The 25,777-nt window shown below is 46.4% G+C and overlaps 1 protein-coding gene across 1 annotated transcript in view; it reads left to right on the top strand.

Moving 5' to 3' along the window:
- The first annotated feature begins 287 nt into the window (after positions 1-287).
- Positions 288-25,777, top strand: part of DHTKD1 (dehydrogenase E1 and transketolase domain containing 1) — a 90,666-nt gene continuing 65,176 nt past the window's right edge. Inside the window, exons 1-2 of the mRNA XM_029616812.1 lie at positions 288-547; positions 14,428-14,583. Coding sequence (XP_029472672.1) covers positions 331-547; positions 14,428-14,583 — 373 coding nt within the window. The 5' untranslated portion in view covers positions 288-330. The remainder of the gene's footprint in view (positions 548-14,427; positions 14,584-25,777) is intronic.

The raw sequence follows: 25,777 nt of genomic DNA, 5'->3' as shown, positions 1-25,777 counted from the left end.
CCTATCGGTCTGTCCCTGCGCCGCATGAGCCTCCCTGCGCCCGGGGGGGGGGATACTAAAAAAACTAATTTTAAAGGGTCGGCGCAGCCGATAAACAAATAATAATTTTCCGATAATCCACGAAACGCTGCGCGTGTCAGCAGAAACGTCTCGGCATCACTGCCCTAACCTGAGTGTAATTGTACATGGAAAAGGCAGGAGGGCCACGTGAGCGCGCCGCGAGCCGGGAGGACGCGCCTGGAAGGGAGGCGGTCTCTCTCCGCCCCCCCCCTCCCCCAGGCCGGATGGTGCATCCCTCGCCGTCCCCCGCCCGCGCTCTCGGCGCAACCAATGGGCGCGGGGGGTGGCGCCGGCGCGTCGCCAGCCCCATGCTCTGCGGGCCGGGAGAAGATGTCTGCGGGCTTTCTGGCGGCCGTGTCGGCGGCCCTTCGGCCCTGGCTGAGGCGAAGCTACCGCACCGAGAGGGGCGTCTATGGGTACAGGCCCAGGAAGGCGGAGGGCGAGCGGCCAGCGGACAGCAGGGAGACGGTGCTGGCCGGCAGAGCAGGTCCGTCCAGAAGGCGAGAGGGGGTCCGGCGGTGCCTTGTACCCAAGCACAGGGGTTGGGGATACTGTCACTGCCTGCATGGCAACAGTGAAGTCAGGGTCCGACAGCCCTTATCACATTCTCAGTGCTGTATACAGTAACAGCAGAGCCCCGGGGGAGAGGGACGTGCAGACCGTCAGTGCCGTGTACCCAAGCACAGGGGGAGGGGGACACTGTCACTGCCTGCATGGCAACAGTGAAGTCAGGGTCCGACAGCCCTTATCACATTCTCAGTGCTGTATACAGTAACAGGAGAGCCCCGGGGGAGAGGGACGTGCAGACCGTCAGTGCCGTGTACCCTAGCACAGGGGGAGGGGACACTGTCACTGCCTGCATGGCAACAGTCAAGTCAGGGTCCGTCAGCCCTTATCACATTCTCAGTGCTGTATACAGTAACAGCAGAGCCCCGGGGAAGAGGGACGTGCAGACCGTCAGTGCTGTGTACCCTAGCACAGGGGGAGGGGGACACTGTCACTGCCTGCATGGCAACAGTGAAGTCAGGGTCCGACAGCCTTTATCACATTCTCAGTGCTGTATACAGTAACAGCAGAGCCCCGGGGGAGAGGGACGTGCAGACCGTCAGTGCCGTGTACCCAAGCACAGGGGGAGGGGGACACTGTCACTGCCTGCATGGTAACAGTGAAGTCAGGGTCCGACAGCTCTTATCACATTCTCAGTGCTGTATACAGTAACAGCAGAGCCCCGGGGGAGAGGGACGTGCAGACTGTCAGTGCCGTGTACCCTAGCACGGGGGAGGGGGATACTGTCACTGCCTGCATGGTAACAGTGAAGTCAGGGTCCGACAGCCCTTATCACATTCTCAGTGCTGTATACAGTATCAGGAGAGCCCCGGGGAGGGAGGGATGTGTAGCCTGTCAGTGCCGTGTACCCTAACACCGGAGCCCGGGGGAGGGGGAGTCTGTATCCTGTGGTGCCTTAAGCCCGACACCGCCCAGCATGGTAACAATGGAGACCGGGTTCAATAGCACGTCTCACATTCTCAGTGCCGTGTACAGGAACACCAGAACCCATTAGGGGGGTAATGCACCCTTGCCCCAGCCTGTCAGTGTTGTGTATAGTAGCACTGGAACTTGAGTAGTGGAGGTTCAGTGGTGTTCCTCAGCCCATCCGCACTATGTCTGATTTCAATAATAATAATACTGTTTTCAATCAAACATCTCCTAAATTCTCTGAAACTCATAGTCAATTTTGACAAAACTGAAATAATTCTCATGGACAAAAAACATAATCCAGCTCCACCACCCCTGACAATTCCAGACAAACATATGATATCTATACTCCCTACCACCCACACCAGGAACCTCGGGATTATCATTGATAAAAAGATCTTTCTTTTAAGAACCACATATCAGATAAAACCAAGGAAGGATACCACAGACTCCTAACCCTAAGACACCTGAAACCATTTCTCAACCCTGACGATTTCAGAACTGTCCTACAACTTCTTATCTTCTCCACCTTCGACTATTGCAACTCCTTACTAATGGGAATACCTTCTTCATCCCTCAAACCACTCCAAATACTGCAGAACTCAGCTGCCAGAGTCCTAACAGGAACAAAAAGAAGTGAACACATAACGCCCTCACTTCACTGGCTCCCTATTACTGCTCGTATTGCCTACAAATCAATGGCCATAATCCACAAAATCCTAAACAATGATCATCAAGGTCTTAACTCCCTAAACATAACTCCTCAAAACCCCTCAAGAAACCTACGCTCCAATAACTCAGGTTACCTAAACATTCCCCCCCATCAAAGATGCGCATCTGGCAACCACAAGAGAGAGACCCTGCTCCAGCGCCTCCCCCAAACTCTGGAACATCCTACCTGAAGACCCGAGAACCCAGCACAACCTGAAAACAATCAAAAAAGACCTAAAAACACTAATGTTTTGCAAATTCTACACTGACCCTCATTCATCTGACTATAGCAACTCTCAAATGAACTCTCAGCTATAATCTCCAACTAAGCATGCTTACCCTCCTCATCCAGCCTAGTAATGCTTACTGGACTTGATATGTTTTATTTCTGTAAATGCTCACATGGTTATAATGTTTCAAAAAAATGTTCACTTTGTAAACCGTTATGATGGCGCTACCGAATGGCGGTATATATAAAACTCATCAAATAAATAAATGAATGAATGCGCAGTAAGCCCCTTCCTCTGCTCTCGCCGGGGCTCTGGACCGCCTGTTGCGCTCAGGATCGAAGACCGTGGATCAGGGCTGTCGTGGGGCTGCAGCTCATCTATTCTCAGATCTCGTCTCGCATTTGGCACTGCCGGATTTTTCTCAAAGAAGCCCAGGCTGAGCCAGGGCCAGCAGCCTGAGATGATGAATTTGGGGAGTGGGGGAGATGCTGTCATGTCATGCAGACTGGAGGATGGGGTTTGACTATCCCCAGAAATGGAGCTTGTGAGGAAAGTGGCCAAGAGCTGGCATGTCAGGACAGGAAGAAAGTTTGGAGAATGGGTGCCTGGCCCAAAATAGCAGTTTTGGGGTATTAGATTGTGGTCTGGAAACTGAAGCCTTTGACTTTTGTTTCGTAGATTTCTCTTCTGGACATTAGCATAGGATGGCGTTTCCTACAATAACATAGTAATGACGGCAGAGAAAGACCAAATGTTCCATCCGGCCAGCCCAGCAAGTTTCTTGTGGTAGTAAATGCCGCTCCGTGCAGGTTACCCCCCAAGGGTCCACCGAGGGCAGTGATGCCGCTCCGTGCAGGTTACCCCCCAAGGGTCCACCGAGGGCAGTGATGCCGCTCCGTGCAGGTTACCCCCCAAGGGGCCACCGAGGGCAGTGATGCCGCTCCGTGCAGGTTACCCCCCAAGGGTCCACCGAGGGCAGTGATGCCGCTCCGTGCAGGTTACCCCCCAAGGGTCCACCGAGGGCAGTGATGCCGCTCCGTGCAGGTTACCCCCAAGGGTCCACCGAGGGCAGTGATGCCGCTCCGTGCAGGTTACCCCCAAGGGTCCACCGAGGGCAGTGATGCCGCTCCGTGCAGGTTACCCCCAAGGGGCCACCGAGGGCAGTGATGCCGCTCCGTGCAGGTTACCCCCATGCACCTTTTTTTTTCTTTATTTTCTTTAGCGTTTTTCTATACCGGCATTCGTGATTAGAAACCACATCATGCCGGTTTACATGCAACAAGGGGTGAGAACAAAAAACGGAACATAAACAAGTGCAAAGAGATCGAAAGTTACATTACAAGAAGGGTCTTAAAAACTGGGAAGAGAATTAGAATAAGATTAGAATAAGAGGTGGAAATTCTAGCCTTTAGGGATCCACAATGTTTATCCCATGCCATTTTTAATGTTTACTGTTTTTGTCCTCACCATCTCCTCCAGAAAGGCATTCCAGGCGTCCACCACCCTCTCTGTGAAGAAAAATTTCCTGGTGTTGATTCTGAGTCCCCCCCCCTCCCCCACCCTGGAGGAGAGGAGGAGCAGGGGAGATAGGATACAGACCTTTAGATACCTGAAAGGTTTTAATTTTATTTATTTATTTTTCTATACCGAGGTTCAATCAGACATATCACACCGGTTTACAGAGTAACAGCGGTTCTATAAGAAATATAGCTTCTTATTTTACATTCTAGACCTCTCATGATCTTAAAGACCTCTATCATATCCCCCCTCAGCCGTCTCTTCTCCAAGCTGAAAAGTCCTAACCTCTTTAGTCTTTCCTCATAGGGGAACTGTTCCATCCCCTTTATCATTTTGGTTGCCCTTCTCTGTACCTTCTCCATCGCAACTATATCTTTTTTGAGATGCGGTGACCAGAATTGTACACAGTATTCAAGGTGCGGTCTTACCATGGAGCGATACAGAGGCATTATGACATTTTCTGTTTTATTCACCATTCCCTTTCTAATAATTCCTACCATTCTGTTTGCTTTTTCGACTGCCGCAGCACACTGAACCGACGATTTCAATGTGTTATCCACTATGATGCCTGGATCTCTTTCCTGGGTGGTAGCTCCTAATATGGAACCTAACATTGTGTAATTATAGCATGGGTTATTTTTCCCTATATGCATCACCTTGCACTTATCCACATTACATTTCATCTGCCATTTGGAAGCCTAATCTTCCAGTCTCACAAGGTCTTTTCCAGTCTCACCTCCTATGTGGGACCGTATCAAAATCTTTGCTGAAATCCAAGTAGATCACATCGAGCACTTTCCTTGATCCAATTCTCAAAATCAAATTTGTCTGACAGGACCTTCCCCCGGTGAATCCGTGCTGCCTCAGGTCCAGTAACCCAGCAGTTTGTAGATAGTTCACCATCCTCTCTTTCAGCAGAGTGTCCATTACTTTTCCCACCACCAAGGTGAGGCTAACCTGCCTGTAGTTTCCAGCCCCCTCTCTGCTCCCACTCCTGTGAAGCGGGACCTTCTCCAATCACTCGGCAACACTCCCGTTTCCAGGAATCTATTCCTTCTCCATTGCCGGACCTATGTTCTGGAATCTCCTCCCACTTGAAATACGCAAATGTGACTCTTAAAAAGGTCAAAGGTCTTCTCAAGACCCATTTGTTTAGATCTATTTTTGAGTTTTATGATTTGAAACAGTATTTTAATTGCTATTCTTTTATGCTTTTTAATGTAATTTTATGTTTTCTTTTTGTTGTCAATTATTTTATGCGTGTTTCATTGTTAACCGCCTAGACTGTTCTGTGTTAGGCGGTCTATAAACCTAATAAATGTAAATGTACTGAACAGGTCACACAGCGGAGCCGCCAGCGCATCTCTGAGCTCCCTCAGTATCCTGGGATGAACCTCATCAGGCCCCATGGCCTTGTCCGCTTTCAGTTTTCCTGGCTCTTCCCCTGCATTCTCTTCTGTAAATGGAGTTTCGTCTTCCCCTCCTCCAATTTGGTCTTTTCAGCCAGCAACGCGCCTTCTCCAGCGTCTTCTTTTATCAGTATAGAAGTAAAGTATTTGTTTAAGATTTCTGCCATTTCTTTGTCTTTCCCTCATCACCTTTCAGTCTCACTTCTGGCCTCCCTTCTTTCTCTGATGTATCTGAAAAAGGTTTTGACTCCTCGCTCTACCTCTTTTTGGCCATCCTTTCTTCCACGTGACCTTTTGCTTTCCTGATTTCTTTCTTCGTCTCCCTCGGTTTCCTCTCTGTCCTTCCTTGACAGGTCGTGGCCCGGGATGGCCGAACCCCCGATCCTGGGAGTCGGCGAGCCAGGTCTCTGTGACAGCAGCGATGTCCACCGTCCGCTTCCACTGTTAGCTCTGGGATTTTGTTGCCCAGGCTGCGAGCATTTGTGGTCAGAGCTTTCCACCTTTTCTCCCTTGCTGGGCTGCTCTTTCTGCTCTCTTTCACATGACTGATTTTGACGTGACCCTGTGAGTCCTTTGAATCCTCTCTTCATTGGGTTTTTTTCACTGCTTTCCAGTGCGTCTAAGAATAAGAAGCGCGTATGCAGTAGTTCAGTTTGTCTATCTGTCTATCTGTCCAGTTGGGTTTATACTTAGGGCCTGATTCATTTAGGCTTTTCTCCCGTGCTGTGTCTATGGGAAGATTGCTTAGTGAACCTGAGCCGGAATTACTCCATTGAAAGTTTTAGTGAAGAGTTGGAAAATGCTGCAGGATCCAGGCCTAGGCATGGTTTTGACTGCCTGGCTATCTGTTTAAGTTTGCTAAGTTTCGCTTAAAGAACCTTCATCTATATTTACAGATGAGACAATGAATAACAATAGGCAGAACTTTTAAGGAAGTTGAACTGTAGACTGGTGTTTGCGCTCTTAATTTTTATGGGTTCCGCTGTGATTTTATAATTGGCGTTTTATGTTAGTTTCAGTTCAGACTATTTGTGTATATATATATAGTTTTATTTGTGTTTGTAAATCGCATTGTGATTGGGAAGGAGTATGATAAATACATTTAACAATAATCTCAGGGCGATCATATCGGACGATCTCAAGGTAGCTAAAGAGTGCACTAAGACAGCGACTGGATTTTGAGGAATGCTGGGGTGTACAGGGAGTGGCATAACCAGAAAAACAAGCAAGAAAGCAGAGATGCACAGCAATTCCTATGTGCACCTTTTTCTAAAAAAAAAAAAAAATCTCCCATGTTTGCAACGCATGTTTTAAGTCAGTTGAAGTTCAGTTCCAGCACCAGCCATGGGGGAGGGCTGAGGAAGGACCCCTGCTGCCGCCGTAGCCCTGGTCCCCAGTGCCTGACGTGACTCGGGAATGAGCTCAGCAGCCCACAGGCAGGGAAAATGAAGAAAAGATGATTTATATTCCGCATCAACCAACAAGGAATGAATTACATAGTCTGGGAAAACAGATAAGCATAGGAGTAGCTGGCTTGTTACGGCGCTTATTACCCCCGAATCAATTAAGCCTGATACTTCACTTGCAATGCACATCCAACATAGCTCTCTGCTTCAACGGCAGAGAGAATGAAGAAAAGATGATTTATATCAGCATCAACCAACAAGGAATGAATTACATAGTCTGGGTAAACAGATAAGCATGGGTGTAGCTTGCTTGTTACGGTGGCTACTACCCCGAATCAATTAAGCCTGATACTTGACTTGGAATAAGTATCCAGCGCAGCTCACTGCTTCAGCAACAGAGGGAATTAAGTAAAGAGGATTTTTATTCAGACAACCAACAATGGCTGAATTGCACAAGCAGGGTAAACAAACGGGAGTAGCTTGCTTATTACGGCAGTTACTACCCCAAACCAATTAGCTAGATACTTCACTTAGATGCAGCTCCAGCACTGCTGTCTGCATCGATGGTGGGGGTGGAAGGGAATTGGAACCATAAAGTTACCAATGAGGGCCCTGACCTCAGCGGTCAGAGTAACAGATAAGTATGAAAACAAATAGGTGTGAAAGCTTGTTGGGCAGACTGGACGGGCCGTTTGGTCTTCTTCTGCGTTCACTTCTATGTTTCTATGTGCGGAGACGTCCCTGCTGGGTCAGAGGTAGCGTGAACCCCCTGCTCGTCAGTCTCTCTCTCAGGAGGCCTCCCCCATTCATTCTTCAGTATTTCAGGGGACCGAATGTCCCCAGGCCCCCCTACCCCCTGAAGGATCAGCCCTGGGCCAGAACTAAAGTGACATAGATGACATGCAGGAGCTTTTGTGACTCGGACCTTCTTAGTCTCAGCCTACAGAATTCCAGTTTTACAAACTTAATTTGTGGAGAGGAAGTCCACTGAAGTTGGGTCAGTTAAACTCTTGTTGGATGCAATGGTTGATGAGTCTCACTCTCTCTCTTTTCTCCCCCCCCCCGATTTTGGGCCATATCTATAAGTTTAATGGGAAAAAGTCATTTTTTTTTCAAGTTTGGGTTAGAGTTATAAGTTTTTTGGGAAAACATTCTGATGGTTTCTGGGTTTTATATACATATACCTGTTCTGAAAATATAGTTGCTGTAATTTGAATCGTTTGGGAAATAATTAATGCACAGACAAAGTGAATACATTAGCAATTTTTTTTTTTTTTTTTAGAAAAATGCTAAAAAAAAAACAAGTCATAATGCCGCTGCATAGGTTGTTGGTGAGACCTCATCTGGAGTATTGCCCAGTTTTGGATACAGTCCAGAGAGTTAGCAAAATAGTGCAGGATCTGTAGCAAAAACTCTGAGATGAGGCTTTATAGCTTAAATATAAATATGTCATAGAGGGGAGAGAGAGAGAGAGGCATTTGCCAGAGGTATTCAGATACTTCAAACATATAAATTATGTACAAGAAGCAAACATTTTTCATTGGAAAGGAAATCGTGACAGAATAGACAGGATTTACACCAGGAAATATTTAAGAACATAAGAAGTGCCCTGCTGGGGTCAGAGCAAGGTCCGTCGAGCCCGGCAGTGGTCAGTCCAGGACACGGGTACCCGTCAGATCCCCAATAGTTGATGCGATTCTGGTGGCTCACTCCCGGGGTAAGCGATGGCTTTCCCACATCTACCTGGCTAAGAACTGGTTATGGACTTTTCCTTCAGGAACTTGTCCGATCCTCTTTTTGAGCCCCACGGTGTTAACTGCCTTGACCCCCATCCTCTGGTAACCGAGTCCTTAGCTCGATTGTGTGCCAAGTGAAAAAAACCAAAACAAAAAAACCTCCTATGATTAACGGTTGTTAGTTTCACTGACTGTCCCCTGGTCCTGGGTAAATAACCGTTCTCTGTTTACCCGTTCCATCCCACGCATGATTTTGTAATTTTCAATCAACTTGGTTCTCTCTTTTCCAAGCTAAAGAGCCCTAAACTGTTTATCCTTTCTCCCTAGGGGAGTTTTTCCATCCCTTTCATAATTTTTGTCGCCCTTCTCGGTACCTTTTCTATGTCCGATGTGGTGACCAGAACTTACACGCAGTGCTCCAGGTGCAGTCACACCACGAAGCTACACAAAGATATTCCCAGCTTTGTCCTCTGTTCCTTCCCAAATAATTCCTGACATTCTATTTGCCTTTTTTTTTTTTTACTGCCGAAGATTTCGAGGATATTGTCCGCAAGGACTCCGAGGTCCTTCTCCTGGGTGCGGGCTCCTGACTTTCTTCACGGAGAGCGTGTTGCGTGCGTGCAACGGCTTCCCAGGGTAGATGCTGGAGACAAAAAAAACAGTAACAGAATTCAAAACAGCCTCGAGATAAGCACGAAAAATCCTTAGTTGTGAGGAAGTGAAGAGCGAGCCAGAGATCCATCACTTGCAGCAGGAAGCTCCTCATCCGTCGTCATATTCTCGGTTTTTATGGGATATAAGGTAGCAGGCACCAGTACAGTTCGTCTCTTCCCTAGGACCTGTGGTTTCTTGTTACTCACCAGGCGACTCCTGGGTTCTAATTTCAAGGCACTTTTGAATTAATAAATGAAAGCAGGGCTGCAATAAAACAATAAATGGCTGAGTTGGCCTTGGTTAAGGATGTATTAATTGGCAGCAGCCGTGTAGAGAAATTAAAAAAAAAAACTGGCTAATGCACACATTTTCATTACTTTGAAATATTTAGTTCATAATTCGGGTATTCAGATGGCCTCGGGGCTATGATGTCGCAGGTGACCAGTACGGCCGACCGCAGTATCATTTATGCATCGCTACTCACGTTAGACCCTGTTTGATGCCGAAAGATCTGACAATGGTTGTTTATTTGTAAACTTAATACACCGCCTGCCATAAAATGTTACAATTGAAACAAATCAACGTACGAGGAGAGATTGAAGAATCTAAATATGTACACCCTGGAGGAAAGGAGGAGCAGAGGTGATATGATACAGACTTTCAGATACTTGAAAGGTGTTAATGATCAAAAGACAACGACAAACCTTTTCCGAAGGAAAAAAATCAGCAGAACCAGGGGTCACGATTTGAAGCTCCAGGGAGGAAGATTCAGAACCAATGTCAGGAAGTATTTCTTCACGGAGAGGGTGCTGGATGCCTGGAATGCCCTTCCGGAGGATGTGGTGAAGACCAGAACTGTGAAGGACTTCAAAGGGGTGTGGGATAAACACTGTGGATCCATAAAGTCAAGAGGCTGCCAATGAAGAGTGGGTGACTCGCCAGAATGATGGCTACTGCCTGGAGTCAATACCCTTATTAAATAAACATACACAGGCTTGACTCCAACATCGCTCTAAGCTTCAACAGCAAGAGGAAATGTGGAAAAAAGGATTCACACTCACAAAGAGGGGAGTAGCTGGCTTGTTACGGCGGTTACTACCCCAAATCAAATAAGCCTGATACTTCACTTTCAATGCATATACAGCATAGTTCTCTGATTCAACGGCAGGGGAGAAGAAAAACTGATACTTCACACATCCAGCAGAGCTCTCTGCTTCAACGGCAGGGGAGAAGAAAAGAGGGTTCGCACTCACAAAGCGGGGAGTAGCTGGCTTGTTACGGCGGTTACTACCCCAAACCAAATGTGCCTGATACTTCACATTCGATGCACATCCAGCATGGCTCTCTGCTTCAACATCATGGGAGAAGAAAAACAACCAATAAGGGCTAATAACATAGTCTGGGTAAAACAAATAAGCATGGGTGCAGCTTGCTTATTGCGGCGGCTACTACCCCAAACTAATCAAGCTAGATATTTCACTTGGATGCAGCTCCATCACTGCTCTCTACATTAAAGGTGGGGGTGGAAGGGAAATAGAACCAAGAGCTAAGAGAAACAGATAAGTATGAGAGAAAATATGTGTGAAGCTTGCTGGGCAGACTAGATGGGCCATTTGGTCTTCTTCTGCCGTCATTTCTATGTTTCTATGTTTCTAAATCAGAATATAAGCAGGGCTTAGTTATTTTGAGGTCGGGCTACCGTAGTGGGATCCTGGTTGGGCTGCTGAGATGTTTTTACAACTTGTGCGGACTGGCGCGCTTGGCAGGAGGATGACGAGCTACGGGCCTGACACTGTCCTGCCGTGGTCGGGATGCCTGAAGGCGGTGAAAGATTGGTAAGCTATGTGCCTGCAAGGACTTTATTGGACCTCTCAGCTAGAGCCGTTGTGCGTTCCGGATCTCCGTGTTGTGTCCCGGGAGCGTTCTAGGCTAGGAATGCTTCCCGTGGCGGCGCATGCTACGTGGCATGGTTTTCCCCCGTTGGAGCGTCCGCTGTTTCGGAAACGATGAAACCTTGGCTGTGTGGAGTGGCTTGTACTGACTCTTGAATCAACCGAGGGCTGGAGGGAGTGTGGACTGGAATTATTCTGTGCAGTACTGAGTTTCGTTATTTGATTTCATAGTTTTATGTTGCACAGTGCTCTAGGTTGTCGTCGTTGAGGGGGTGCAGTCCATAAATTGAATGAAATGGATAAACAGGTGAAAAGAATTTTGTCTACGTTGTGATGAGGGTGAATGCTTTGTTTCTGCCTCGTTTTACAGCCAGCGCTGCTGTGTACGTGACACTTGAGGAGCAGCAGTAATAATTTATAACGCTTGACTTCCACCTGCGCTGTAATTAGTTTGATGAAATATAAAACAGAGATCCCGCTGCCACTGGATCTCTTGCCAGTAGCTGTCCCTGGCTGCTGAGGTTAAACCCTGCTAGGAACTGTTGCCTGGCACACAAACGTCTCTGTGGATGGTGCGTGTAATGTACCCTCAGGGTAAAACACAATTAAGGTTGTCGCCAGCCATGGGTTTGGGTGCGAGGACTCTCACTTAGCAGAGAATTGCCCTCTGCTTCCCGCTTCCTCCCATCCCTTTCCAAGCAATCTCCAGAAAATAGGAGGGGGGGGGGGGGAGGGAGGGAGTGTGGAGAGTGATTGAGGCTGGAGGAGACAGAGCTGGAGAGAAACCCCTTCATAAGAAACTAGAAGCTTATTACTGAGGCTGTGAGAAGGAGCCACTTACATTTATTAAAATTTGTTGATCGCTTAACGTAAGATGGCCTAAGCGATGTAAGATAAAAACTTTGACATTTTTAACCAAAAATCAGGACGGTGAATCCCCCTCCCCCCCACTATAGAATAGAAATGTGGATCTCAGGTTCTGTCTGCAGGTAACGGAACCTCCTCTCCTTCCTTCTCCCCAGATCCCACCTTCTCTGACCTCCCTCTTACTCCACCCTCCACTCCTTCCTCCTCCTCTTCCCCCCATCCTACAATTCCAATCCTCCCTCTCTTCTTCAGTGCTTCCAATCTCCTGTCCTTGGTCCTCTCTCCTCACTCCTTCCTAGGTCCTCTCACCTGCTCCCCTCATCTCAGGTCCTCTCATTCTCTTCTCTCCCCTTCCCCCCCTCCCCCCCAATCCCTGAGATCTCCTTCCTGTGCTGATACCTGAGGTCGAGGAAAATTCTTTTTCACTCAGCGCATAGTTAAGCTCTGGAAATCATTGCCAGAGGATGTGGTTAGTGCAGTTAGTGTAACTGGGTTTAAAAAAGGTTTGGATAAGTTCCTAGAGGAAAAATCCATAAATTGCTATTACAGTAATTAATGAGCAATAGTAGCTTGTGATCTGTCTAATGTTTGGTTACTTGCCAGGTACTTGTGACTTGGTTTGGCCACTGTTGGAAACAGGATGCTGGGCTTGATGGACCCTTGGACCGACCCAGTATGGCATGTTCTTTTGTTCTTATGAGTGATAGGCAGTGGACAGTGGTGCTAAATGAAGTTTACTCCATGGAAACGCTATATATCCGTGGAATTCCTCAAGGCTCAGTCTTGGGACCAGTTCATGTCAGTATTTTTTTATAGGTGGTATTTTAGAGGAGTTGAGGGAAAAGCATTGTTGTTTAGTAGATGACGCAAGGATCTGCAATAGATTGGACATGCCAGACGGATTAGGAAGCTTTAGGGGTGGGATTTGGGGTGAAGCAATATCCCCAATCATGCAGTCCTGTTGTGAAGTATTGATGTGCACCAATCAACGAAATGATCACCTCATGATCTCATCTGAGGTTAAGGTAGCGAAACAGTGCAACCAGGCAGCGGCAAGAGCCAGAAGAATTGTAGGGGGCATTAGGAGGGAGGTTACCAGTAAAAAAAAAAAAAAAAAAGTAAAAGAAACAAACAATAATACCTCCTTACAGGACATTGGCGAAACATCACCTGGGATACTGTGTCCCTGTCTGGAGGTCACATCTCCAAAGGATAAAGGCTGAGCAGAGGCAGCCGACAGGACTACCAACATCATGCAGAGTCCACACCAAAGGTCCTGAAACTTAAGGACCTCCAGATACGTACCCTAGAGGAGAAGCAGGAGGTGACAGTCAGTCAAATACCTCCAGGACAGAAACTGCACAAGCAGCCTTCGGTTTTCCAGGGGAAAGAGGTGGTGTTATGAAGCTGAAGGGGGTTAGACTCCAGAGTAAAATTAGAAAATATTTGTCTCGTGAAAAGGGTGGTGGGTTCATTGAGCAACTTCTAGGAGAAGTGGGTGGAGTCACAACAGTAAGAGAATTCAAGATTGCCTAAGCTATCACAGAGAGGATCCTCGATCGCCAAGAAGTGAAGGAAAGGCAGAGAAAGCCGGGGACTGTGGTATTGCAGATTATTACGGCACTTATCTGCCATCGTAGTCTATGGCCATAATAGCTATCTCACAAGGGTACTTTTTTCGTAGTACAATCAAAGAAAGTTTAATTATACAAATGCAGGTTATACTGGGTGGCGGAGTTAGCAGTCTTATGGGTCGATACAGTACAGTGTGCTCCGGTGGAGCGCACTGTTACCCCACGATTGGACGCGCTATTACCCCTTATTCAGTAAGGGGTAATAGCGCGTCCAAAACGCGCGTCCAACCCCCTGAACCTAATAGGGCCATCAACATGCAAATGCATGTTGATGGCCCTATTAGGTATTCCCGCACGATACAGAAAGTAAAATGTGCAGCCAAGCCACACATTTTACTTTCAGAAATTAGCGCCTACCCAAAGGTAGGCGCTAATTTCTCCAGGCACAGGGAAAGTGCACAAAAAACCAGTAAAAACTGCTTTTCTGTGCACCCTCCGACTTAATATCATGGCGATATTAAGTCGGAGGTCCCGAAAGTTAAAAAAAAAAGTAAAAAATATTTAAAAAAATTAGAAATAGGCCCGCGGGTCGAAAACCGGACGCTCAATTTTGCCGGCGTCCGGTTTCCGAACCCGTGGCTGTCAGCGGGTTTGAGAACCGACACCGGCAAAATTGATCATCAGCTTTCAAACCCGCTGACAGCCACCGCTCCTGTCAAAAAAGAGGCGCTAGGGACGCGCTAGTGTCCCTAGCGCAGCTTTTTACCGCCGGCCCTAATTAAAATAAATTAAAATACTGAATTGTGCGCGTTTTTACTGTATCGGCCCGTGTGTTAGGTCCCGTGCGGAAGTGTGTTCTCTGCTCTAACGTTGAACCTCTTTCTTTTCTTCCAGTTGACCATGGCCTTGCTCGCCTTGTGACGGCGTACCGGGAGCATGGCCACAAAGCGGCAAAAATCAACCCTTTGTTTACGGGTCAAGCTGTGATGGACATGGTTCCCGAGATTAAAGCGCTGACCGAGGTGCTCCATGGACCCTTTTGTACTGCAGGTAATGCCTGGTAGCCCTCGCTCCGGAGAGATGAAAGATAAGCCCCTGCATTTCTTTGCTGAACTAGGAAAAGGATAGAGCAAAACTTTGCAAGATGATGGTGGTACCAGTTAAGATTTCTAAGAGCTGCTGAGATGTGTTTTAAAAACAGGGCGTGTAATGTTTAAGGAGTTACGCGCGTAAATGTAACGTAATATCGTAGCGATTTTCAAAAGCCCGTTTGCTTTGAGTAAATGCTTTTCATAATCGGGCCCAGAGTGTTTTCCAAAGTAGACCGCATTGCTTCACTACCTTATGTTGGGCCAGTTAAACGTGAACCTGTGAGAAATACGTATTTTTATTAAAGAGACGTCTCTGGGCTGGCCCAGTGGCTCAGACCGCAGCCTGCAGGGGAGATGTGGATTTGGAATCCCCTTCTGTCGGGACCAGTCGGGGGCTGGTGCGTTTGGGGCCCAGAGAGAGAGAGAGGGAAGATGATGCCTGCTGGTCCAAGAGCGGCACTGAGAGTGATTCGGAGAAGGCGCCTCTCAGACCTTGGTCTGGCAGGAATCCCTGCGGGGCAGTCTGAGGATGGCAAGTGAATGACGGAGGACTAATGTGGAATTCTCACCCCCGAATGACTTTGTAGTTGTTGGTTTTTGTTTTTTTTTTGATGTTACACAGTTCTGGTTTCAGGGCTTCCCACTGCTGCATTTTTTTCGAGATTGAAAAGCAGTGGCGTACAACGTGCAGTGACTATAAAACGCCTGCAGCCCCTTCCAAAATGTTCCCCTTTTGCTGTCTGGAGGTAAAATGCGCACGTCCTACCCCACTACTGCCAAGTCAAAAATTCATTCCCGAGTTCCTTAGGAAATGAATTAGAAATAAAAACATACTGGTTAGGTAAGTGTCCACCCCCTTTGTACTTTATTATTATTTATTTATTGACATTTAATAAAATGACTTCCGGTTATGGCTGAATGGACGCATGGCGAGGAAGCTCCTGACGAGTTCCCCACGGACTCCTGCATACTCGCTATACGTGATTTGTACCTATCGGAGACAAGATTGCTGCTAGTGTGTGAAGGAAATTGGGCCCTACTGGTTTTATAGCATAAAGGTATGAGCGCCAAGCCACAACGCAGCGTCTGTGATAAACCGAAGGCCGGAGCGGTGCAGGGCGTGGCGGTAGATGCAGAGGATAAATCGCTGCCTGTGATAGCGGAGGAAATGTTACAGCAGATTTCTAAGGCAGTTTCGGCTGCTTTGGATGACCATTCTGCCAAATTGAAAACTGCTACGGAAGACATTAAGGACAATTCCTTTTCCTACCCAGATCAGTCAGGACTCCTGAGGTTATGCATCCCCTCCAGCAGATGGAGACAGAGAAAGCTTCAGTGGCGCTGGCATATTTATTTATTTTAACATGTTTTGTATACCGTATATTCGGTTTGGCCATCATAACGGTTTATGTTAGGAGAGTGATATTAGAGTCAATATACAGTCGCTCAGTATTTCTCTGTCTCCAGCAGAAGGTAGAGGTGCAATCCCTGCAGTCTGGGGGAAAAAAAAAAAAGAGGGAGAGGAGAACAAAGATTTTTGTTGGATCCCCTCCCTGGAGGTTGTTAGGCCCTGGTGAGGCTGTCCCTCCTGGAGGTGAGGGAAATGAGCAGGGGGTTGGGGATCCTTCTCTACCTCAGCTTTTCGCCACGATGGGAGGGGGGGGGAGGTGAATAGCTGGTGGGGACAGCTCCCCCCCCCCCACCAGGGAGAATAGGTGGAATCTGGCAGCTCTACAGCAGGGAAGTACCCCCCCTTTTTTTTCTGTCCTTCCTCTGTCCGATTAAAGTTTAAAAAAACAAAACTGCTTAATTACAAGCAGGGGAAGAGCTGCTGTGCAGCAGGGGGGCTAGCAGCCAGGAAGGCTGTGTTTGGGCTGCTTGGAGCTGAGTTCTCGGGCGGCAGGCGATACTTTAGTTCCTCGTGCGGGGCGACGGTGCTGCTTTGGGACACGTGGTCGGGCCTTGTCGCAAGCGGAGCGGCATTTGGCTGGTAATGACACGCGGCAGTGCATGCCACTCGTACGGCGACGCTTGGGGTGCAGTTGTCCCGCGCCGGACTGGGTTCCCACTGCCTCTCTGGTGGAGAGGGCGGGTGGGGACCGCCAAGCACAGCATCGGAGTGGCAACCGAAACAGCACTCGGGCGCGGGAGCACCTTTGAACTCAGCCACCCCTCCCCTTCTGAGTGCAAGAAAGGCGGCCATGTTTTCGGGTGCCGATGGCTGCCGGGGCTGTTTTGGGCGAGTGAGGATCTTCCTCCCCCATTGTTTCCGGTGCGGCAAGACTCGGGCCCTCGTGGGGATGCAGATTTGGAAGGCAAGGGGGGTCTCTCCCAGTCAAGGGTTGATGGCCCCCGCTCCATTCTCTTCTGAATTTATTTTTCTTATGCTTGAGGCACATTTGGCACGCTAGAACGCTGTGAAGGTCTCAGAAAGGCCTGGCAGACTGCGGCTGGGAAAGAAACTTGGGGGCGTCAGGTGGTCCGGTGCTGCAGAAGGTGCCCAGGGTCTTCGGGTTGAGGATTCCTTCGGGTGGTCTAGAGGTTGACTCCAGTGATTCGGAAGATGGAGCACCGCAGGGATCTGTTTTCCAGGACCCAGCTGGGGCTGACAAGGACCCGATGGGGCTTGATAACAGCCCAGATGGTCAAGATCCAGATGAAAGTTTGGACCGTGTGCCGGTGGCAGAAGGGGACGACCCGGAGGTGGTGCGTCTTTTCTGGATGGAAAAGTTGTGGCCTTTGATTCCTCAGGTTCTCGGGGAGTTGTGGATCAAAGTCCCTCAAGAGGAGTCTGATCAGGATGGTGTGGACCCCGTCATTGTTATCGTTTTGAGGTGTTGGAGTGGATTCTTGGGTACTGCGGTGATGGCCACTCCCATGGGGAGGAGCCCCGTGAGGAACCGCAGTACTAGGCCAGATTCTATACACGCAGACACAGAGAATTCGTGTTTATTATACAGCTTGATGGTACTGCCCGGGTTGGACAGTAGTGAAGGCAACTCAGTAGAAGTAGTCCAGGGGTCCTCGGCAGAGGAGACAAGTCCCACACTTAGGTAGCTGAGAGGCAGCGCAGGGTAGTAGGCAGAATCCGGATGTAGACTCCAAGCGCTGAAGCTGAAGGTGAGACAGACTGAGAGTGTTAGTTCTCACTGAGCAATTGGCTGAATTGATGAAGATCCTGGCAGTCAGAAGCAGATAGGATACAGGCACCAGGTTAGGGAATGCAGGCCCTCGAGGAGAGAGTACCCGGTTTCCCAGATAGGCACCTGAAAGAGAGAAGAAGGGCCCCCGAGGAGCGGGTACCCAGATAAGCGATGAATTACCCCGAAGGGCAGAGAGAGCTTCCAGTGGCGGCTGGGAAGCAGCAGAGCAGCTTAGACCGGAGGCAATCCAATCCTTGCTAACTCGGTTTGTTAGCAAACGAAGGGCAGGCTAAATACCAGGATGTGCTGACATCACTCGGAGGGGACGCCCCCGAGGTTCCCGCCATGACGTGGATAAAGAGGTGTCTGTCCTTGGCATTCGTGCTGCGGTGTGCAGAGTTTCATGCAGAGGACCAGTTTACGCTGGGTACAGCATTGACAGACTACTAGACCGCTATCTCCGTCCGAGGCTAAGCAAGCGGACTGCCTAGAGGCAGCAGTGGCCTATGTTGCGGATGCATTGTATGACCTTATCAGAACTTCCTCCAGGATCATGATGTCTGTGGTGTCGAACCAGAAGAATCCCTGGTTGAGGAACTGGTCAACTGGGGTTTGGTGTTGCGTCCGTCAGAAGGGAATGTGAATGCAGGGAAGAAATTTTGCCTGTTGAGAAGGTGCAATCTGCGACTGAAAAGGGGTAATGAAATTGCTTGGTCAGGGGCTTATCTTGTGCATCTTCCTCTGGGATTTGGAAGGATGAGTTCTTTATTACTGCCCGTTATCAGGGTTGTACTGGAACTGTGGGTTCTCTGAATGTGTTGTTTGGAAGTTGAGTTAGGGATGGGTTTTGGATGTGGTTGAATAGTTATGGCTGGTGAAATAAGGATGTATATTTTCATATAAAAAAAGGACGGCAAAGTGCATTTAGAGTTTCCTGAATGGGGATTGACACTGATTTATTGCATCATTATTTTTGGAATTTTAATCTATACCTCCATGACAAGTAATTTGTATTGAGATGCATCAAACTTTATCTTGGCATTTTGCTGTTTGAATAAATAATACTTTAAAAAAATGTAATAAAACAATTTTTCTGTGCTTTTTTCCATTAATTGCCCCTGCTATCCTGATAAGTGCCCCAGTCCGTAGAGATGACTGGAGTAAGTAGACTAGGGGACTGAGAACTTTGATTGTAGGAATTTTATCCAAGCGGTTTCTACCAGTAAAACATACATAGTAATCCTAAATACTTAGGACTTTGGGCTTTGGTATATGTAACCAATCACCTTCAGAAGCACACATCAAGTAAATTGGCCCCACTTGTGTTAAATTGCACTGATTCTCATGGTGACAGGATAAATCCAGCGGTTCTTGTTGGTTCTCTCAGTTGGAGACCCAACCATGAGCATCCAGGAACTGTCGAAAGAACTCTTGGACAAAGTTGTGGAAAGGCACAGATCAGGGGATGGGTATAAAAGAACTGGAAAGAACTTGAATGTCTCTCGGAACACAGTCAAAATGATTCTTAAGATGTGGAAGGTGTATGGCACCATTGAGACTGTCTAGGTTAGACTGTCCCTCCAAACTGGATGACTGAGCAAGAAGATGACTGATCAGGGAGCCAACCAAGAGGCCAATGACAAGTTTGAAAGAGCTACAGGCTTCCATGGCCAAGTGAAAGTGTATGCATGGGATAACAATATCACAAGCATCCACAAAACAAGACAGTAACCGGTCCAGGAAAGCCACGGAAATGGAAAACCAAAAACTAGACCAATGCCTTGGAAAGGATTTTATTAAATTAATATTGCATATGCCCGACTCTGGCCAAAGTTTCGCCTTATGGCTGCATCAGGGGCTCTACAAGAAACATATTAAATATGAATTTTATTAATGATAAAACAACCCAACCCATATAAATAAAATAAATCAGACGAGTTATGTAATGTAAAAACATAAGAACATAAGAACATAAGAAAATGCCATACTGGGTCAGACCAAGGGTCCATCAAGCCCAGCATCCTGTTTCCAACAGTGGCCAATCCAGGCCATAAGAACCTGGCAAGTACCCAAAAACTAAGTCTATTCCATGTAACCACGTAATGTAAAAACAGACCAATAACTGATCAATAACAAACTTTGTATATTTAGATAAAAGAAAGAGCGAGGCGACAAAGTAACTGCAGAACAGAGAAGAAGTAATAAATCAACATTACCTTCAATTTAGGTAACATCTAGAGTATGTGTTCTAATGCAATATATATTCTCTCTGGAAGTATCCGCTAAAATAAAAAATAAAAATTGTTAAAAGATGTAGCTAAAAGAAAAAAAAGGAAAAATAAAAAAGGAAAAATGGAAATTAAAAATAAAAATGAAATTAATAGTGTATAAAAACCAAAGATAAAAATGTTTACCTGATTGAATATCTTTGGTTTTTATACACTATTAATTTCATTTTTATTTTTAATTTCCATTTTTCCTTTTTTATTTTTCCTTTTTTCTCTTTTAGCTACATCTTTTAACAATTTTTATTTTTTATTTTAGTGGATACTTACTTCCAGAGAGAATATATATTGCATTAGAACACATACTCTAGATGTTACCTAAATTGAAGGTAATGTTGATTTATTACTTCTTCTCTGTTCTGCAGTTACTTTGTCGCCTCGCTCTTTCTTTTATCTAAATATACAAAGTTTGTTATTGATCAGTTATTGGTCTGTTTTTACATTACGTAACTCGTCTGATTTATTTTATTTATATGGGTTGGGTTGTTTTATCATTAATAAAATTCACATTTAATATTTTTCTTGTAGAGCCCCCTGATGCAGCCATAAGGCGAACCCTTGGCCAGAGTCGGGCATATGCAATATTTAATTAGATAAAATCCTTTCCAAGGCATCGGTCTAATATCACAAGCATGCCTCAAAATCTGGCCTGTGTGGTAGGGTAGCAAGAAGGAAGCCATTGCTCAAGAAAGATGGCCTGGAATCCCATTTGAAGTCTGCAGTGAAACACTCTGGGGATACTGTAGCCATGCGACAAAATTAAAATGGAAACCTTAGGCCTGAATGCAAAGTGTTACGTTTGTCACAAACCCAGCGCAGCACGTCACCCGGAGAGCACCATCCCTAATGTGAAGCACGGTGTTGGCAGCATCATTTTATTTACAGTCAGCTCGTGCCTTTTCATTGGTAGCTCAAAGCAAGTTACATTGAGGTACAGTCAGTAATTTCCCTGTCCCCGGAGAGCTTACAATTTAAGGGCCTCTTTTACTGAAGCCTTTTTCTCATTCTGTATTTCGGGGGGGGGAGGGGGGCGGTGAAGCTTAGTAAATCAGACCTTTTACAGGCCAATACGGTAAAGTTGCGCAGAAAACGGGCGCCCGATACAATATTTAAGTGAGGGGTCGCGTTAAAAGGAGTCGCTAGAGACAGCAGCGCGCCCCTGTAGCACTGCCTCGGAAAGCCCAGGAGAGGTGGCTGTCAACGGGTTTAGTAAAACAGACGCTCACTTTTACAAGGGTCTGTTTTCCTAACCCGTGCACAGCCACGGGTTAGGAAAATTGATGCTCGTTAATTGGCATTCCTGTTTCCTTACCTGGCTGCCGGCACTTTAAAAAAAAAAAATGTTTTAATTTTTAACCTTTCAGTTCCTCTGACTTAATATCGCCACGATATTAAGTCGGAGCATGTACAGAAAAGCAATATTTTTTGTGCTTTTCTGTACACTTTTTTTTTTTGGCTGCTCAGAAATTAACGCCTGCTCTGGGCCGGCGTTAACTTCCGAGCGTACAAATGTACGGATCGGATGCACATTTTTTTTTTGTATTTGGGGCAGATAGTTAATAGCCTCATCAACATGTATTTGCATGTGATGAGCGCTATTAGTTTTCAGGGGGGTGGTTGCACATTTTGAACAGCTAAACCTCTTATGGTATGAGGGGGCTGTGGACGCACGTCGGTGCGCTCAGCTGATCGCACTTTACCGTATCGGCGGGTAAGTTTGTATCTGAGGCAATAGAGGGTGAAGTGACTTGCCGAAGGTTACGAAGATCAGCAGTGGAACTGAAACCCTGGCTTCCCTGGTTCTCAGCCCACTGGTGTTCTCCTCCGGTCATCGGTGGGGACTGGGGCACTTGTCAGGATAGAAGGGACAACAAATGGAAAAAAAAAAAGCACAGAAAAGTCCTTGAGGAAAACCTGCTGCTTTCCGTATGAAAGCTGGAGCTGGGACAGACATTCGCCTTTCAGCACAGTTCTGTAGACTTCTCCAGTTATTGGATTTCAGTGTTGTGGGCTATTTCTGGATACGTACATGCTTTGTCCTCCAATAAAACATTTTTGGCCCTGAAAGTCAAGTCGTCATTTAGAGCACACCTTTCCATGTTGCAGGAATACTTATGACATTTCAGAAATGCATTATGCTGGTGTAAAACAGCTGATCAAGCAAAAATGTGTCTGACAACATTGTTATGACATAAACAGTGGGAGTATTTCATGTACGGTATTCAGAAAGACAAATTCCAGAATAACAAATATGCTGGTGAGACCGTACAGCAGAATAGTGCAAATACTGGCTAATAATATATAGTATGACAAAAGGTAAATAGTGGAAGTATTCCAGGTAACTATATGCAGAGGAAACCAATGTAACTGAGGCAGCAGGGAGAAGTCCATAACCATTATTAAGGTGGACGTGGGGAAATCCACTGCTTGCCCATGCTGCTTATCCCAGGGACCTTTTGGGATCCTGCCAGGTACTTGTAGCCTGGATTGGCCACTGTTGGAAACAGGATGCTGGGCTTGATAGACCCTTGGTCCGACCCAGTATGGCGAGTCTTATATTCTTATCAGGATTGGGGCTTCAGGAATACTTAGCAGAGCAGGAAGGAGGGCATATGTACCGGGTTAGTTTGGGCTGAAAGTTGTTTTAAAGAGCCCAGCTTTAATCAATCTTTTGAAAGCTGAGAGAAAGGAATTCCACAGGCTTGGAGTGGATCCTGCAAAGGTCCTCTTTCTGGTGTCTCTGAGGTGGATTGTTTTAAGGGAAGGGATTTCTAGGTGAGCCTGAGATAGTGAATGTAGGAAGCAGGTTGGTGTGTATAAGGGGCCAGTGATCTGTTAAGATATGCAGGTACCAGGCCTTTGAGTGGTTTGTAGATTACGTCTAGAATTTTGAATTAGGTACAGAAGAATGTAGGGAGCCAGTGTATGGATTTCAGGATTGGCATTATTCGATCTCTTCTTGTGCCTTCTTTATAATGTGGGCTGCTGTGTTTTGTATAAGCTATAATCAGTGGTTAAGGGTGGTTGAAAGACCGACATAGAGTGAGTTGGAATAGTCCTGGCAGGGAAGTATACAGGCCCAAGTAGCAGTTTCGAAGACAGTGTCTTCCAGGATGAGATGGAAGTGGCAGAGTTGTTGAAGGTGAAAAAATGCCGTTTTGGTCACTGCTTGGACCTGGACTTTGGGGAAGAGTTGGGAGTCCAAAATAAAGCCTAGTCTCCAGACTTTGGGAGCTGAAGGTTAGAATAGTATCAATAAGGATCACTTTTAGGTGTGGTTGAATGGCTCCTTCTTCCCGATCCATAATCAGGCAAGTGCGGGACCTGTTAGACCTCTCTCTGTTAGTCGGGTTGTGAGGAGACTGTAGTTTACGGTGTCAAATGCAGCTGAGAAGTCCCAGGAGGATTAATAAGATCCATTTTCTATGGTCAAGATAGTCCTATTTGCCCAGGCTAATTAGAATGATTTCTGTGCTATGGGGTAGTTGGAAACTGGATTGCTATGAGTCCAGAGTATTGGTGGTGAGTAGGTAGGCTGACAGTTGCAGTAGTTCTGCCTTCTTGATGATGATACTAAGGAAAGGGAGGTTTGAGACTGTGCAGTAGTTGTTAAAATCATTTGGGTCAAGGTTGAGTTTCTGCCTAAATTCATTCCTGTCAATTTGAGGCTTCTGTTTCTACCATTTTCATTCCAGCTTTTTGTCAGTTCTTTTTGGTCTATGAAGATCTGATGTGAACCAGGGGTTGGTTTAGGGTTTTTGATGGTGGTGGTTCTTCAAGGGTCTATCTTGTCTTTGGAGTTCCAAATGTTCATTAGGTCGTTCGTTGTGGTAGGAGGGGAGATTTCTACTGAGCTATGGAGGGTGTATAGACATGTTTCTGGGTCGAGGCGTGACATTGGCCAGATCAGTTTTGTAATCTTCATCAGTTTTGTTTCCTGGGGTGCAAGGGATTGAATTTCAGAGTGTGCTAAGTGACGGTCAGTCCAGGAACGTTCAATGGTCCATGTATTCTCTATATATGGTCAGCTTCATGGGTGACTTTGAGACTAGTTGGGTAAGGCTGAGTGTTTCTAGAGAGCTTGAGAATTCTTGAGTGAGGGTCTGGTGTGGCTTATCAGCGTGGATGTAGAAATCGCCCATAATCAGGGTTCTGGGGTGCCCCAGGGTGATCTCGGATATTAGATGCAAGAGGTCATAGAGCTTGATGATGGGTGGTATTTTAAAAGGATCCCTTATTTGGGGCGAGTGTCAGATTTGAGCAAGGTGGCCTTGATTTCTTCGTGTTCGTGCAAGGGCAGGGATGTCGGGGTCAAGTGAGGACCTTGAGATAGCTACTCCATCTCCTTTTTTGCTTTTGCATGGGGAATGGGCAAAGGAGTAACCTTGAAGACAGATTTTGGTTAAACTGAAGAATGAGAGTCATGAGCCCATGGTTCTGTAATACATAGGACTTCATAGGGATCTATGTTTTCAGTTTGTGTTCTATTTTTGCCATTAATTTTTCAGTGTCTATTACAACAAAAACAGGAATAAATAGTGGGAAAAAAATGACTCATCATTTTTACAGGTAAACATAATTTTTTCTTTTGTTGTGATAAACGCTGTTAAAGATTTCTATGAAAAATAAAATAAAAACTGAGAATGAATGTCTCTAGACATCAGACAGGCCATCCAAGAGTAGGTCATGTAAGAGGTCAGTCTTTTTGTAGATTGATGGGGTGATTAGGAGGAATATTTTAATTCCCTTGGGTGTTTTTTTAATGTTTGAATATCTTTATTTGAGTTTTATCCAACAGATACAAACATGCAATAAAGAGCAATGATATCCACAAACAAATATACAAAAAACCCAATTCTCCCCCCCCCCCCACACACTATTCCTGTTCCAATAACTGAGCGTGTCCCAGCAACCCTCCAACAGCCCAATAGAAATGAACCATCGGGGTAAGTCTGCTCCTGAATTTAGGTCTCTTTTGGCAGATAGAGCCTTGTAGGAGTCCCTTTGACTGTGAGGGTTGGGTGTGAAGTGCCGGGAGTGCTTGATTGCCAATAATTACAGGGATTGGTGATGGTGAAAGTGGGCTGAGAGGTTGGGCCAATGTGAGGCACAAACCCAACTTGGCACCAAATCTCTACTACCAACTCGCCCTCTCTTGGAGGAAGTGACATCACTTCCCATGCTGGACGCTTAGGAGCGGGACTCCTAAGCGTCTACCACCAACTCGCCCTCTCTTGACCCTGCACCTATTTTTGTAAGTGAACTGCTCAATTGTTACGTCATTTTACTTGTTTGTTTTTTTTTGTGTACAAGGTTTTTATTGAAACAAGTTTCAGCAATAATACATCTTGTGGCTGCAAGCAACATTATACTCAACCAATTCCAAACAGAACAAGAATAAACAATCTGCGATCAATCTCGTTTCTATTTGTCATTTTTATAGAACCAATACTAGTTATCCCCCATCCCTCCCCCTCCCCTAACAACTGGTGCAGTACAGTATGATATAACGAAGGAAGCAAAGAATAATTAAGCCTAGTAGGAGTCAATACTATCCGGATAATGAAAACTGTGGTGTCAGGTAGCGAGTAAAAGGGCAATCAGCATTGATCGTTTAACCACCTTTGGTAAGGATCCCATGTTTTGAGAAAGGCCTCTAAACGACTATGGTGTACTGCGGTAAGTCTGCTCAACTGATAATAATTATGCAATCTAGTCTGTACAC

This window comes from Rhinatrema bivittatum, chromosome 9, assembly GCF_901001135.1.
Source record: "Rhinatrema bivittatum chromosome 9, aRhiBiv1.1, whole genome shotgun sequence".
NCBI classification, from domain to species: domain Eukaryota; kingdom Metazoa; phylum Chordata; class Amphibia; order Gymnophiona; family Rhinatrematidae; genus Rhinatrema; species Rhinatrema bivittatum.
Note: the sequence above shows the minus strand (reverse complement) of the source record. Positions and strands in the feature narration are given on the sequence as shown.